Genomic DNA, 14,116 nt, shown 5'->3' with positions numbered 1-14,116 from the left:
AGGGGAGGGGGGAGTGCTGCTACTGACGCTGACACCACTTCTCACAGTGGATGCAGGTTAGCAGTGAGGGTGACCCCTCCCTCTGTTCCCTCTCCCTGTTTATTCACCCTCAGCACTTACGTATAAACCTGTAATTGATTTTAGTGTCTCTCCCCCTCTAGATTTTGAGCTCCTCATGGGCAAGGAACATGTCTACCAACTCTGCTACATTGTACTCTCCGAAGCATTTAGTACAGTGCTCTGCAGATCATAACTGCACAACAAATTCAATTGATGGATTCACTTTCCAGCCCCCTGAGAGCCTGGGAAGGAGAGGGAGAAAGTGAGCAAAATGGTGGTAAGGGCTGGGGGCTCAGGTGGCACCAGGATGGGGCACAAGCCACTAGCTTGCTTGCCCAGAATAGTGCCAGCTCTGAGAAGCTGGGTACCCTGTTGTCTGCTGCCCTTGCCGTTTCTAATGCCACATCGGCGGCCAGACCCTTTACATCATCATGCTCTCACAGTCCCTGGATTAATTGCTGAAGCGGTGAAATCAGCATTTATTCCAGCCAGTGTTTTCATTTTTAGACTGTGAGCCCACTGTTGGGTAGGGACTGTCTCTATATGTTGCCAACTTGTACTTCCTAAGCGCTTAGTACAGTGCTCTGCACACAGTAAGCGCTCAATAAATACGATTGATTGATTGATGTGTGACCCACTCATGCAGTGTGGTTCTAGTGGGTAGAGCACGGGTCTGGGAGTCAGAAAGACTTGGGTTCTAATCCCAGCTCTGCTATTTGTCTGCTGTGTGACCATGGGCAAGTCACTTCACTTCTCTGGCCCTCAGTTACCTCATCTGTAAAATGGGGATTAAGATTGTGAGCCCCACTTGGGTCATAGACTGTGTCCAAGGTGATTAGTATCTATCCCAGCACTTAGAAAAGCGCCTGCCACTTAGCACTTAACAAGTACCATTAAAAAATAATGCATAGCTAGCTGTCTTTCATGTTTGAAGATGATGCAATTAATTTGAGTGGCAACCTATGCATATTGCACAAAAAGGACCTACATGTATCTGATGTTGCACCCTATGCCATGGGACTAAAAAGGTTGTTCTTTACCATGTTGAGGCATTAGCCTCTCATAGCAACTATCCTGTATATGAATATGACTCTTTGCCTTCCAATTTGCCTAAAAACCTTTTCTCATGGGAGAAACCTCCCTTCACTCCTCCCTTTATTTACTGCCACCTCCAGACTGGTCTGTCTATAATAATAATAATAATAATAATTCTGGTATTCATTCATTCATTCAATCATATTTATTGAGCACTTACTGTGTGCAGAGCACTGTACCGAACGCTTGGGAAGTACAAATTGGCAATATATAGAGACGGTCCCTACCCAACAGCGGACTCACAGTCTAGAAGGGCAGACAGACAACTAAACAAAACATATTAACAAAATAAAATAAATAGAATAGCAAATATGTACAAGTAAAATAAATAGAGTAATCTGTACAAACATATATATAGGTGCTGTGGGGAGGGGAAGGAGGGAGGGGGAGGGGGAGGAGGGGAAAAGGAAGGAAGGGAAGTAAGTGGTATTAAGCACCTACTATGTGCCAGGCACCGTACTGACCTCTGGGGTGGGTTCAAGGAAATCAGGTTGGACACAGTCACTGTCCTGCATAGGTCTCACAGTCTTAACCCCCATTTTACAGATGAGGTAACTGAGGCTATTGCAATTGTCTCCCAGTTGTCAGTCATTCATTCAGCCGTACTTATTGAGCGCTTACTATGTGCAGAGCACTGTACTAAGAGCTTGAGAAGTACAAGTTGGCAACATATAGAGATGGTCCCTGCCCAACAACGGGCTCACAATCTAGAAGGGGGAGACGGACAACAAAAAAAAACATGTAGACAGGTGTCAAAATTGTCAGGACAAATAGAGTGACAGCTTTCCCATGTACTAATGAATCTCCATTTTGCAGATAATAATAATAATAATAATGGTATTTGTTAAGCGCTTACTATGTGCAATCAATGGTGTTTGAGCACCCACTATGTGCAGAAGACTTGGGAGAGTCCAATACATTAGTGTAGTTAGTCCTCTGAATAGCATGTGATTTGAGACTGCTTCGTTATATGACTTTAAAATAGTTCTACCCTACATTTTGTATATTCCCAATTTCAATTCAGTATCAGTCAATCAGTGGTATTCATTGAGCACTTACTGTGGGCAGAGCACTGCACAAAGCACTTGGGAGGGTATAAGGCAACCGAGTTGGTAGGCATGTTCCCTGCCCACCACAAGCTTAGTGTAGCTGACAGCAGGCAACAGTTGCTTAGGTAGCTGGGGATCACTCATTCTCTCCCCTTGACCCTCATATTACTATAAATATTGCCTTGATGCTGATGTGCTAAAACCCAGGTCCTCTGACTGCCAGGCCTGTGAGCGTTCCACTAGGCCATGCTGCTTCTGTAAATCCCTACCAGTCCCAGTATGCAAAAGGCATGTCAGGAGTGGGGGCCCTTTGTGGTGAAGAGAGGAGGCAGCAGGTTCCTGTTGGATTTGCCTGATCATGTGGTGGAGTGAGAGTCCAAGGGATGTGCTGCCTCAGTTTAAATCCATGTGGCTCAGAGGTCCTGGGGGACACAGAGTGGGGCAGGGATTGGGGGGAAGCGACAGAAGTCCCAGTGCTCTCACTTGGCATGCCAGGGGAGAGAGATAGTTGCCTGGAGTGAGCCAGGACTTGTTGATGGTGAAGAAGCAATGTGGCCTAGTGGAAAGAACCTTGGCCTGGGAGTTAGAGGACCTGGGTTCTAATCCTGGATCTGCCACTTGTCTGCTGTGTGACCTTGGGCAAGTCACTTAACTATTCCGGGCCTGTTACCTCATCTGCAAAATGGGAATTTTGACCATGGGCCCTTGGTGGGACAGGGACTGTCTGACCTTGTAATCTTGTATCTACCCCAGCACTTAGTACAGTGCCTGGCACAGAGTAAGCACTTAATAAATACCATTATTATTATCAATAGTAATAATAATATTAAGTAGAGAAGTGACTGGGTCAGGAAAAGATCAAAGATAAACAGATGGTTGGCCGCGATGGTTGTATATATATTTGTACAGATTTATTACTCTATTTTACTTGTACATATTTACTATTCTATTTGTTCTGACGATTTTGACACCTGTCTACATGTTTTGTTTTGTTGTCTGTCTCCCCCTTCTAGACTGTGAGCCTGTTGTTGGGTAGGGACCATCTCTATAGGTTGCCGACTTGTACTTCCCAAGAGCTTAGTACAGTGCTCTGCGCACAGTAAGCGCTCAAATGCAATTGAATGAATGATGGAGCAGGAGTTCCGCAGGCTGCATTCAGATGGGCAAACGGGGTGAGTGTGGGAGAGGAGGCCGCACGAAGCATGGAAAAGCTTTGAATGAAAAAAAGTTGAGGGGAGTGTAATACAGGGGATCAATCAGCCATAGTTATTGAGCACTTACTGTGTGTGCAGTACACTATACTTGGGAGGCTTGGAGTGGAAGAAAGGGAGTCAAGGAGGAGGCACAGTTATGTTCATTCATTCATTCAATCAATCATATTTATTGAGTGCTTACTGTGTGCAGAGCACTGTACCAAGCACTTGGGAAGTAAAAGTCAGCAACATATAGAGATGGTCCCTACCCAACAACCGGCTCACAATCTAGAAGGAGGGGACAGACAACAAAATAAAACATGTAGACAAGTGTCAAAACCATCAGAATAAATAGAATTATAGCTATATGCACATCTTTAACAAAGTAGAGTAGTAAATATGTACAAATAAAATAGAGTAATCTGTACAAATATATACAAATGCTGTGGGGAGAGGAAGGAGGTAGGGCGGGGGGATGGGGAGGAGGAGAGGAAAAAAGGGGATCAGTCTGGGAAGGCCTCCTGGAGGAGGTGAGCTCTCAGTAGGGCTTTGGAGTAAGAGAGCTAGTTTGGCGGATGTGTGGAGGGAGGGCATTGTGGGCCAGGGGTCGATGATGGGACAGGCGACAACGAGGCCCAGTGAGGAGGTTAGCAGCAGAGGAGTAGAGGGTGCAGGCTGGGCTGTAGAAGGAGAGAAGGGAGGTGAGGTGGGAGGGGGTGAGGTGATGGAGAGCCTTGAAGCCGAGAGTGAGGAGTTGATGTCCTGGACCTCAGTTCCCAGACCCTGGCTGGAGTGACTAGGTCAATCAGTCATATTTATTGAGCACAGGGCACTTTTCTAAGAACTTGGGAGAGTAATAATGGGTAGAGAAACCAGCACATCTGACCATTAAAAATCAAGCTGTGTATTATAATTTTAAAAGTTTATCAGAAGGAAAGTTAAACTGACAGTTGTCATGATGCCCTACAGAATCAAGTATTTTTGTGCTGAAGATTAGAGTTATTATACATTATCTTGATTCAGTTGTCATGCAGTTTTATCAGTCAATGGTATTTATTGAACACTTACTGTGTGCAGAGCACTGTACTAAGCCCTTGAGTAATACAACAGAGTTGGTAGACACATTCCCTTTTCTTCCAACAGTGGCATCATCAATGCAGGAGAAGGGCCTGAAAATGTTTTCAGTAGAGTGCGAGTGTGCACTGAATTTAACTCTGTGTGTTGACAGATGGGCAAGTGGAAATTCTGCCAATAAATTCAGAAACTCATGAACAATGTCCTTTTAAATATAATAGTTACTCCTTGGAGAAAACTATTTTGTTCTTAAATGTCAGTAAAAGTTGCTTTGTGTCAACATTTTAAAACAGTTCAATTCATCAGGAAAAAAATCTACATCTCCTACTTAAACTTGTCATCATACAGTGTTTGGGGATTCTCCAGTTAACACATCGGTTTTTTCCGAGAAACTAGGGTACATGAAAGAGTGCGAAACAGAAATAGAATAATAACTGGTATTGGTTAAGCGCATACTATGTGCAAGGCACTGTACTAAGAGCCGAGGTGGATACAAGCAAATCAGGTTGGACACAGTCTCTGTCCCACATGGGGCTTACAGTCTCAATCCCCATTTTACACAGGAGGTAACTGAGGCACGGAGAAGTGAAGTGACTTGCTCAAAATCACACAGCAGACAAGTGGAGGAGCTGGGATTAGAACCCGTGACCTTCGGACTTCCAGGCCCGTGCTCTAACCATTATGCAATGTTGCTTCTCCTGAAATATAGTTTCCTGTAACAAATTATGCTTGGCCACAGCTAGAAGTGCTTAGTACAGTGCTCTGCACACAGTAAATGCTCAATAAATACTAGTGAATGAACGAATAAATATATAGAACATGGATAAAAAGATGTGATACATATAAATACACGATCAAATAGTTATATTTTAGTGAGGTTGTCACCTGGGGTATACCTGAATGTGAATGAAACTCTAGCACTGTCCACCCTCCCATAGGCTGTGAATCCTGAACTGTGACAGATGTTTATCTGTGATTTTTAAATGAATCTGAGAATTTTCCTAAAGGGTCAAGTTTTTTTAACCGGCCTTTCAGGATATCTAGAACATTCTGAATGCTGCATTAGCTGGCCGCCTGCCCCTCTCCCCCAAGTATTATTTTTGTTCACACACTGATGCTTCAGGTTGACTTTCTCGCTGCATGATACTGCCATCTAGTGATTGAATGAGGAAAGCAACTTCATATCCTGGCGTTGGTTGAAAACATTCATCACCATTTAATACATGCAGAGCAGTAATACATCCCACTGTATTAAAGGTTGAATCCCTATCACCCTCAGTTTCTGGTTCTGCATAACTTAAGCGATTAGTTTGGTATTGAACCTTCATCTCCTTTGTTTCCACTTGGGTAGGATTTGAGTTAGATTGTTTAAACTGGGATTAGAGAGATAAAACAATACAGTATAACTAAATTTATAAAGAAAGAAGCTTAAAGTAAGGCTGTCAAGCTAGATTTTATATATTCCTATGGAAATTAATGAAATACATCTTTTTTTAACTTGAACTTTGCTAGTGGGTTGTGTCTTTTAAGATCTACACCATTTGTATTTTTGACTTGATTTCTCAATCATGTAGTATTTGTATGATCCAGGAACAATTGTAATGAATGAAAATCTAATTCATTTTAATTTACAAAATGATGGAGGTGGTATGGGCAGGCTCTTTAGCAAACATCCCTTATTGTCCTCTGTGAACCTCTTCTTAATTATTAATTATCCAGATTAACTCATTAATTTAACTAAACCTCATTCAGTTGGCAAACGTATAGTAGTTAACTATTTATTAGTAAGTATTTACTACGGGCCTAGCACTGTACTCAGTTCTAGGGTAGATATGAGGTTATGTGCTTAGTACAATGCTCTGCACACAGTAAGAGCTTAATAAATAGGATTGAATGAATGAATATCAGACAAGATCCCTGTCTCATAAAGAGCTCAAGGTCTTAGAGGGTGGGAGAATGGGAAAAACAAATATTTTATTTCCATTTTGTAGATGAGGAAACAGAGGCCCGGGGAAGTTGTGACTTTCCCAAGGCCACAATGCAGGTAAAACTAGAATCCAGGACCCTTCATGGTGGTATTTATTGAGCACTTAGAATGCCACACAGTGTGTCAGTGGCTTGGAAAGGTACAACAATTTTAAACTTTTGACAGAAGAGATGTGAAAAAAGTGAACATTAGGCTGTGTTTGGCAGATTTAGTCTAACAAGTCCACTAGAATGGTTCAGTTAATAATTAAGAATACTTAGAGCCCCTGGACTACCCTGTATTTTTGTCTGCTTTTCCTTCATGGGCCTTCATTATAATTTGCAGATCTCCTTTATCACATACTGTATTAAAGTTTTAAATTTAACAGGAAGCAGCATGGCCCAGTGGAAAGAAAACAGGCTGAGAGTCAGAGGACCTGAGTTCTAATCCCAGTTCAGCCACTTGTCTGCTGGGTGACCCTGGCCAAGTCATTAAACTTCTCTATGCCTCAGTTGTCTCATCTATAAAATGGGGATTAAGACTGTAAGCACCCTGTGAGACCTGGACTGTGTCCAATCTTCCTCTCCTCCTCCCCATCCCCCCGCCCTACCTCCTTCCCCTCCCCACAGCACCTGTATATATGTTTGTACAGATTTATTACTGTATTTATTTTGCTTATACATATTTACTATTCTATTTATTTTGTTAATGATGTACATCTAGCTTTATTTCTATTTATTCTGATGACTTGACACCTGTCCACATGTTTTGTGGTCTGTCTTCCCCTTCTAGACTGTGAATCGGTTGTTGGGTAGGGACCATCTCTATATGTTGCCAACTTGTACTTCCCAAGTGCTTAGTACAGTGCTGTGCACACAGTAAGCACTCAATAAATATGATTGAATGAATGAATGAATGTCGATTTATTATAAAAAAAACTACCTGGAACTGTATGACAACCTTCCCATTTTTTTCCTTTTTTTTTCTTATGTGTAATAGTCTTTTCAAAGAGTTTCTTCTATTCTGGTCCATTCAAACTAAACTGTAAACAGAATTCTGGGACACTTTAAAGTATGTGTAAGAGTTTTGGGTTTTTTGTTGTTTTGATCCTCAGATATATAAACTGATACTATAAGCAGGTATTGATTCAAACAGGGTAGCAGTATCAAACTATTAATTGTATTAAGCTCTTACTGTGTGTAGAGCACTGTATTAAGCTCCTGGCAGAGTACATTTTAACAGAGTTGGGAGAAATTTTCCCTGCCCACAAGGAGTTTAAAGTCTAGAGGGGGAGACAGACATTAATATAAACAAATTAAATTATGGATATGTACATTAGTGTAAATGACTGTGATTACTTGATCAAAGCCCAACAAAGTCATTTACTTACAATTTTTAGTTCCATGAGCCCTGTAAAAGTTACCCCCAAAATATATATATATATATATTTACACACACACACTATAGGGAATCAGTGTGGCCTGTTGGAAAGATTGTGGGCCCAGGAGTAAGAGGATCTAGGTTCTAATCCTGGCTCTGTCAGTTGCTTGCTGTGTGGCCTTGGGCAAGTTGCTTAACTTCTCTGTTTTCTCAACTGTAAAATGGGAATTTAATACTTCTCCCTCCTACTTAAACTCTGAGGCCCATGTGACCTGCTTATCTTTTATCTACTCTAATGCTTAGTTCAGTGTTTGCCATGTAGTAAGTGATTAAATGTTGTTGTCATTACCTAAATTCTTTTTCTTTTTTGGTGGTTCCCTTTTTACTAGTGGTATTTCAGTCCAGGCTATTCCAACTCACAAGTGATTAATCAATCATATTTATAGAGTGCTTACTGTTTACAGAGTGCTATGTTAAATGCTTGGGAGAACACAGTATAACAGAGTTGGTAGGTTCCCTGCCCACAGTGAGCTAACAGGCTAAAGGGGGAGACAGACATTAATATAAATGAATTATGGATATATTATAATAATGATGATGGTGGTGGTATTTGTTAAACACATACTTTGTGCCAGCCACTGTACTAAGCACTGGGGTGGATACAAGTAAATCAGGTTGGACACAGTCCCTTATCCCACGTGGAGCTCACAGTCTTAATCCCCATTTTACAGATGAGGGTAACTGAGACACACAGAAGTTAAGTAGCTTGCCCAAGGTCACATAGCGGACAAGTAGCAGAGCGGGGAAGAGAACCCGTGACCACCGGACTCTATTCACTACGCCGTGCCCCTCCTCTACATAAGTGCTGTGGGGCTGAGGGGGAGGGATAAATAAAGGGTGCAAATCCAAGTGCAAGGGTGACACAGCAGGAAGTGGAAGAAGAGGAAATAAGAGCTTAGGGAAGGCCTCTTGGAGGAGATGGGCTTTTAATAAGACTCTGAAGGTGGGGAGAGTGATCATATAGGTGATGTGGGTCACTCTGGGTCCAGCATTTTTGTGTCATTCTCCTCAATGCATATGTTCTCTGACTGCGCAACTGGCACTTCCCCTCCCACGGCCCAAACAGAAAGTGCCTGGGTGGGAACAGAAGGAAGTATTGCCTAATTCAGCAGGGTCACTTCTCTCTCCCCTCCTCCCCACCACCCCTTGCATCCTGCTTTGAGCCAGGGTGCTCAGTCAATCATATTTGACTGCTTACTGTGTGCAGGGCACTGTACTAAGCACTTGGGAGAGTATAATGTTACACTATAACAGACACATTCCGTACCCACAATGAGATTATAGTCTAGAGAGGGAGACAGACAGTAATGTAAATAAACAAAATTACTGATATGTACATAAGTGCTGTGGGGCTGGGTGGCAGGTGGCGAATAAAGGGAGCAAGTCAGGGTGATGCAGAATGGAGTGGGCAAAGAGGAAATGAGGGCTTAGTCAGGGAAGACTTCTTGGAGTAGTTGTACCTTCAATAAGCCTTTAAAGGCGGGGAGAGTAATTATCTGTTGAATATAAAAAGGGAAGACATTCCAGGACAGAGGCAGGATATGGGCATGAGGTCGGCAGTGAGATAGATTTGATCGAGGTGCAGTGAGTATGTTGGCATTAAAGGAGTGAAGTGTGTGGGCTGGGTTGTAGCAGGAGAATAGCCAGGTAAGGGTAACTACTGGAGGTTCTTGAGGAGTGGGGAGACATGAACTGAATGTTTTTGCGGAAAAATGATCCAGCAGCAGAGTGTAATATGGACTAGAGTGGGGAGAGACAGAAGGCAGGGAGGTCAGCAAGGAGGCTGATGCAGTAATCCAGGGTAATAGGATAAATGCTTGGATTAGCATGGTATTAACATTCATTGATAGCACTTGCCAATACTGGACACCCTTCTGCAGAACTGGAAATGAGACACGTGTTATGTCCATTACACCCATTATACAGTATAATGATTCCAGAATGGACAATTGGGGGAACTCTTCAGAACTGAGAACATTTCTCCAGGGGAACCCTCAGTCTCTAAATCGAACCTATGCATTCATTACCCCCAACACCCACCAGTCCCTATGCGTCTGAATGTCACTTCTGAGGCGCAGGACTTGGCTGCAACAGCCAAGGCAGGAGGAGGCCAGACACTTAAAATAAAAAAATGCAAAAGAAGCAATGTGGCCTAGTGGGTAGAGGACGGGCCTGGTAGAGCATAATCCTGGCTTGGCCATTGTCTGCTGTGTGACCTTGAGCAAGTCACTTCACTTCTCTGTGCTTAGGTTACCTCATTTGTAAAATGGGGGTTGACTGAGCATAGGTCTGGGATTCAGAAGGACTTGGCTTCTAATTCCAGCTCCATGACTGTCTTCTGTGTGACCTTGGGCAAGTCTGTGCCACTTTTATATGTGGTGTGAATTCCTGTAGGGATAAGGCAGTCCTGGGTGAGCCAAAATTAAATACCATCATTTTTGTTATGTAAATATGTTATCTTTAAAGGAAACCATTTTAGGTCAACTCTGAATTTTGAGTTTTAGTTCCAGTCTACTGTTCAAATTCACTAAAAATCACAAGATTAAACAGTGAACTAATGAACTAAATGTATCTTTCATTCTGACTGTGATTTAAATGATGTTGTGTGCATATTAATACCTGGTGTTCTTGAAGTGCTTAACTGGTAAGAATTGTGCTTAAAATATCAGAACCAGAGAATCTGAGGAAAGATGTTTAAATGCAGCTCAGTTACCAGTTGTCTCTGGTAGATTTTTCAGTGGCAGGCAGATAATAAAATGGACATGAGGTCTAAAATTGCACAGAACAAAATGTTTAGGTAATTATGTAATTACCAAAATAGGAAATTAAATTTGAGAAATGAAATGCATTTATCATCAATGTATTAGTCTATGTAGTAGCGGGGCCCTCAGGTATTAAGTACAAAGGGATTTGAAAGAAAAAAGAACTTGACTTCATTTTTTTGAATTTCTTTCCATTACGTTCTAATTTCTTGGTTAATGTTCCTAATATTTCTGTACTTATTTGACAGGTTGAGGAGAGGCCAGAAAAAGATTTCCTTGAAAAGGTAAGTCCTGTATATTTTCAATAATTCTATTTTGCCTCAAATACAGAGTTTGTTGCCCATCTTAAAATTGGGGTCAAAAAGCAAGCAAATAGTCATATTTGGGGTTTAGAAAAGCATCCCCTCAATGATTAGAATACATTTATAAATCCTTCATATAGGGATGGGGGCAAAAAGTTCAGTCCAGAGAGTAAGCACATTTGATACATTGTCTCTTCCATTTTTGGCCTAGGGAGGACGGAATGTGCCTGGCTTGTCAGCTGCTACCCTTGCCTCTCTGGGTGGTACTTCTTCTCGGAGAGGTAGTGGTGATACCTCCATCTCTGTTGATACTGAAACGTCCATTCGGGAAATCAAAGTAAGAAACCCTTCATATATATACAATATATATACATATATTTTATACACACACACACACACACCACCCCCCCACACACCACCCCCCAAAAAAAACTGCCTGTCACCAAGACCTGCAGTCCAATGAGGCATGATTCCTCAGAATTCTGATGGCATTTTACTCCCCAAGTATTTAGCTGGTACATCTTTCCTAATTTTACAGATTTCTTTTTTTCATTTTTATTTCCAGATTAAACAGCAAATCTAGGGTAGTGCTAGGCAAAAACTTTGCCCCAGCCAAAGATACCAACCTAGACCTAGATGGCCGTGGGGTTAAAACATGGTCTATAATTTGTAGTCAGAAACTAAATCTTGTCTCTTAGGGGATAGTGTTTCAAAATCCAATGTCAGACACACAGATGAGGTTCTGACAGTGTTTCAAGATTCTCCATTTTCCCTGCCAAATGAACAATTTTCACCTACGAAGCACACTGTAATAAAGCCTGAAAGTACAGTTTTGATATTTCTCCTTTCTTCATACTAATTTCATATTCAGGACTCACAAAATATGGTCAGTGAACAGTCAAGGTTGGATGATGAATTTGCACAGGATTGCTGCTAACACAGCAGTGGAAGACATAGGGATAGTGAGAAAAAGCCTACAACCATGAAGATAAAGGCAAAAAATAAGAGCATTTACCAGGGATGTATTTGTTTGACTGTCAAAATAGGTCAACATTTGTTGAGCCCTGACTAAAGTATTTATTTTACCATTTCCCATGAAGGAGTGAACATATTTCCTAATATCAAACCAGATGATCTTAATACGAATGAAGCTTTTGAACATCATTCCATTTTTTCACTATAATCACTCTAATTTGTTTCCTTGACATCATTGACCTTTCTTGCCATTTCTCTCAGGAGATCAATGAGTTAAAGGACCAGATTCAGGATGTAGAAGGCAAATACATGCAGGGATTGAAAGAAATGAAGGTACTAGCTTGCAGTCTGAACATGTGATATTAACACAGCTTAACTTTCCAAAGAGATATTGAAGAGGGACTACTATTTAATATGCATGCTTTGCTCTGTTATGCATTGTTATAAAAAAAATTCACTGGAGTGGGAGAAATGATGGGTTTCAATTAATTTTCCCAAATATTTAGACAATTTATATAAGCACCTAGCAAAAAAGATTACTAACATTGGGTAACTAGATGCATGTCTTTTTACTTTTATTTAAACTATGTATTCAAATTTCTTATTTCTCTAATAATTCTTATTTAGTAATGGGACCATTGAAAATTTCTCATTTTCTGTTCTAGGATTCCCAAACAGCTGCATTAGAAGAATCCATACCTAGCTTTAACAACTGCTTGGTTTGGATTGAACTTAACATTGTTTAAAAAGTCATACTTTTTCTCATCCACTAGCTTTTGAGGAAATAAAAGACAATACCATAATTTGAGCAAACGTTAATTTTGAAAAGGGATTCTATTTGATACACTTTTCAGTCAGTTTCTTACTCAGCTCAGGATAATTGTTGCAACTAAGGAATCTAGCTCATTACAGATCATAGATATAAAGCTGCATTTGTCATAATATTAATATATTTTCTGTCACAGCATTTTGAGAGCATAATTTTGCCCTTTTGATAGAATTCCTTCACCTTACCCCCAGTTACTCAGTGTTCTTCACTAGCCTATAATTGTAGTTGGAACCATTGGTAAGAAAGAAAGCAAATACTTCCCTTTAATCCTTTAGTAGTCATGAGAACTTAGCTTGGTTTTGCCCAGAACGAAGAGTCTAAGGAGAGCAAATAACTTCCCAGGTTTGAAAATCTTTGAAATTAGTAAACCAAAAGATTTTCTTTATGGAGAGCAAATTGTACCTAGCAAATTTAATCTCCTTCTGGGTTAATGTGATACCACATAGACAGCATGAGAGGCAGTGTGGCCTAGTGGAAAGAGCCCAGGCCCGGGAGTCAGAAGGATCTGCGTTCTAATCCTGCTCCGCCACTTGTCTTCCAGGGAACCTTGTGCAAGTCGCTTCCCTGTGCCTGTTACCTCATCTGTAAAGTGGGGATTAAGACTTTGAGCCCCATGTGTCACCTGATTAGCTTGTATCCACCCCAGCTCTTTAGTATAGTGCCTGGCACATAATAAGTTTTTAGCAAATACCATAAAAAAATGCTAACCAGGGGAAACAATTGATGCATCTTGTTGCCTATCCTTCAGTAAGGCTTGTGACCTTCTCCCTGACCAGCTGACATTGACCACTACAGTTTAGGTGGAAGCACAGCTGACTTGTGAGCTGCACTCAAAGATTCCCATTAATGGTTTGATTTCAACATAGATGGGTCCTGACGAAATAGGGTTGTGGGGGGCACCCAGGGAATGGTGCCCCTCAGGTCTGCCCTGAGCCAGTTCTATTCAATAGAGTGAATGACCTGCACAAAGCAACTGAGTATGCTCATTGCAAAATGCAGATGGAATTAAATATGGTGGGATTGCTAACATTTTGAGAGACAAGGAGATAATTGAAAATGACAGGCCAATTAAAAAAATGATTACTGCAAAAACAGGATGAAATTAAGCAGAGACAAGGACAGTTGAAACTAATCTAGAAGTGCTGACGCTTTATGTGAGTTAGTAATTGTAGGGGTGTGTAGCACCCTTCTTCTCACCTCCCAAAATAAATATCAATCTCTAGTATATTGAGAGCCTGTTGGGTGCTGACCATATTATTAAGGACTTGGAAGAGAAATCAATCAAATTTATTGAGGGCTTACTGTGTGCAGAGCACTGTACTAAGCACTTGGGAGAGTACGCTACAGCAGGTAAAAGGCATATTCTCTGCC

General features: G+C 41.3%; 1 protein-coding gene across 21 annotated transcripts in view; it reads left to right on the top strand.

Annotated features, from left to right (window-relative positions):
- The window catches only part of LRRFIP1 (LRR binding FLII interacting protein 1), a 197,281-nt gene that overhangs the window by 154,774 nt on the left and 28,391 nt on the right, over window positions 1–14,116 (top strand). For 16 of the 21 annotated variants that reach the window (XM_038748978.1, XM_038748979.1, XM_038748962.1 and 13 more), the window contains 3 exons: window positions 10,888–10,923; window positions 11,153–11,278; window positions 12,178–12,249. In XM_038748978.1, the coding sequence (XP_038604906.1) occupies window positions 10,888–10,923; window positions 11,153–11,278; window positions 12,178–12,249 (234 nt within the window). The remainder of the gene's footprint in view (window positions 1–10,887; window positions 10,924–11,152; window positions 11,279–12,177; window positions 12,250–14,116) is intronic. The other 5 variants (XM_038748980.1, XM_038748961.1, XM_038748967.1 and 2 more) reach the window with 1 other exon arrangement.

This window comes from Tachyglossus aculeatus, chromosome 7, assembly GCF_015852505.1.
Source record: "Tachyglossus aculeatus isolate mTacAcu1 chromosome 7, mTacAcu1.pri, whole genome shotgun sequence".
Taxonomy (NCBI): Eukaryota; Metazoa; Chordata; class Mammalia; order Monotremata; family Tachyglossidae; genus Tachyglossus; species Tachyglossus aculeatus.
Note: the sequence above shows the minus strand (reverse complement) of the source record. Positions and strands in the feature narration are given on the sequence as shown.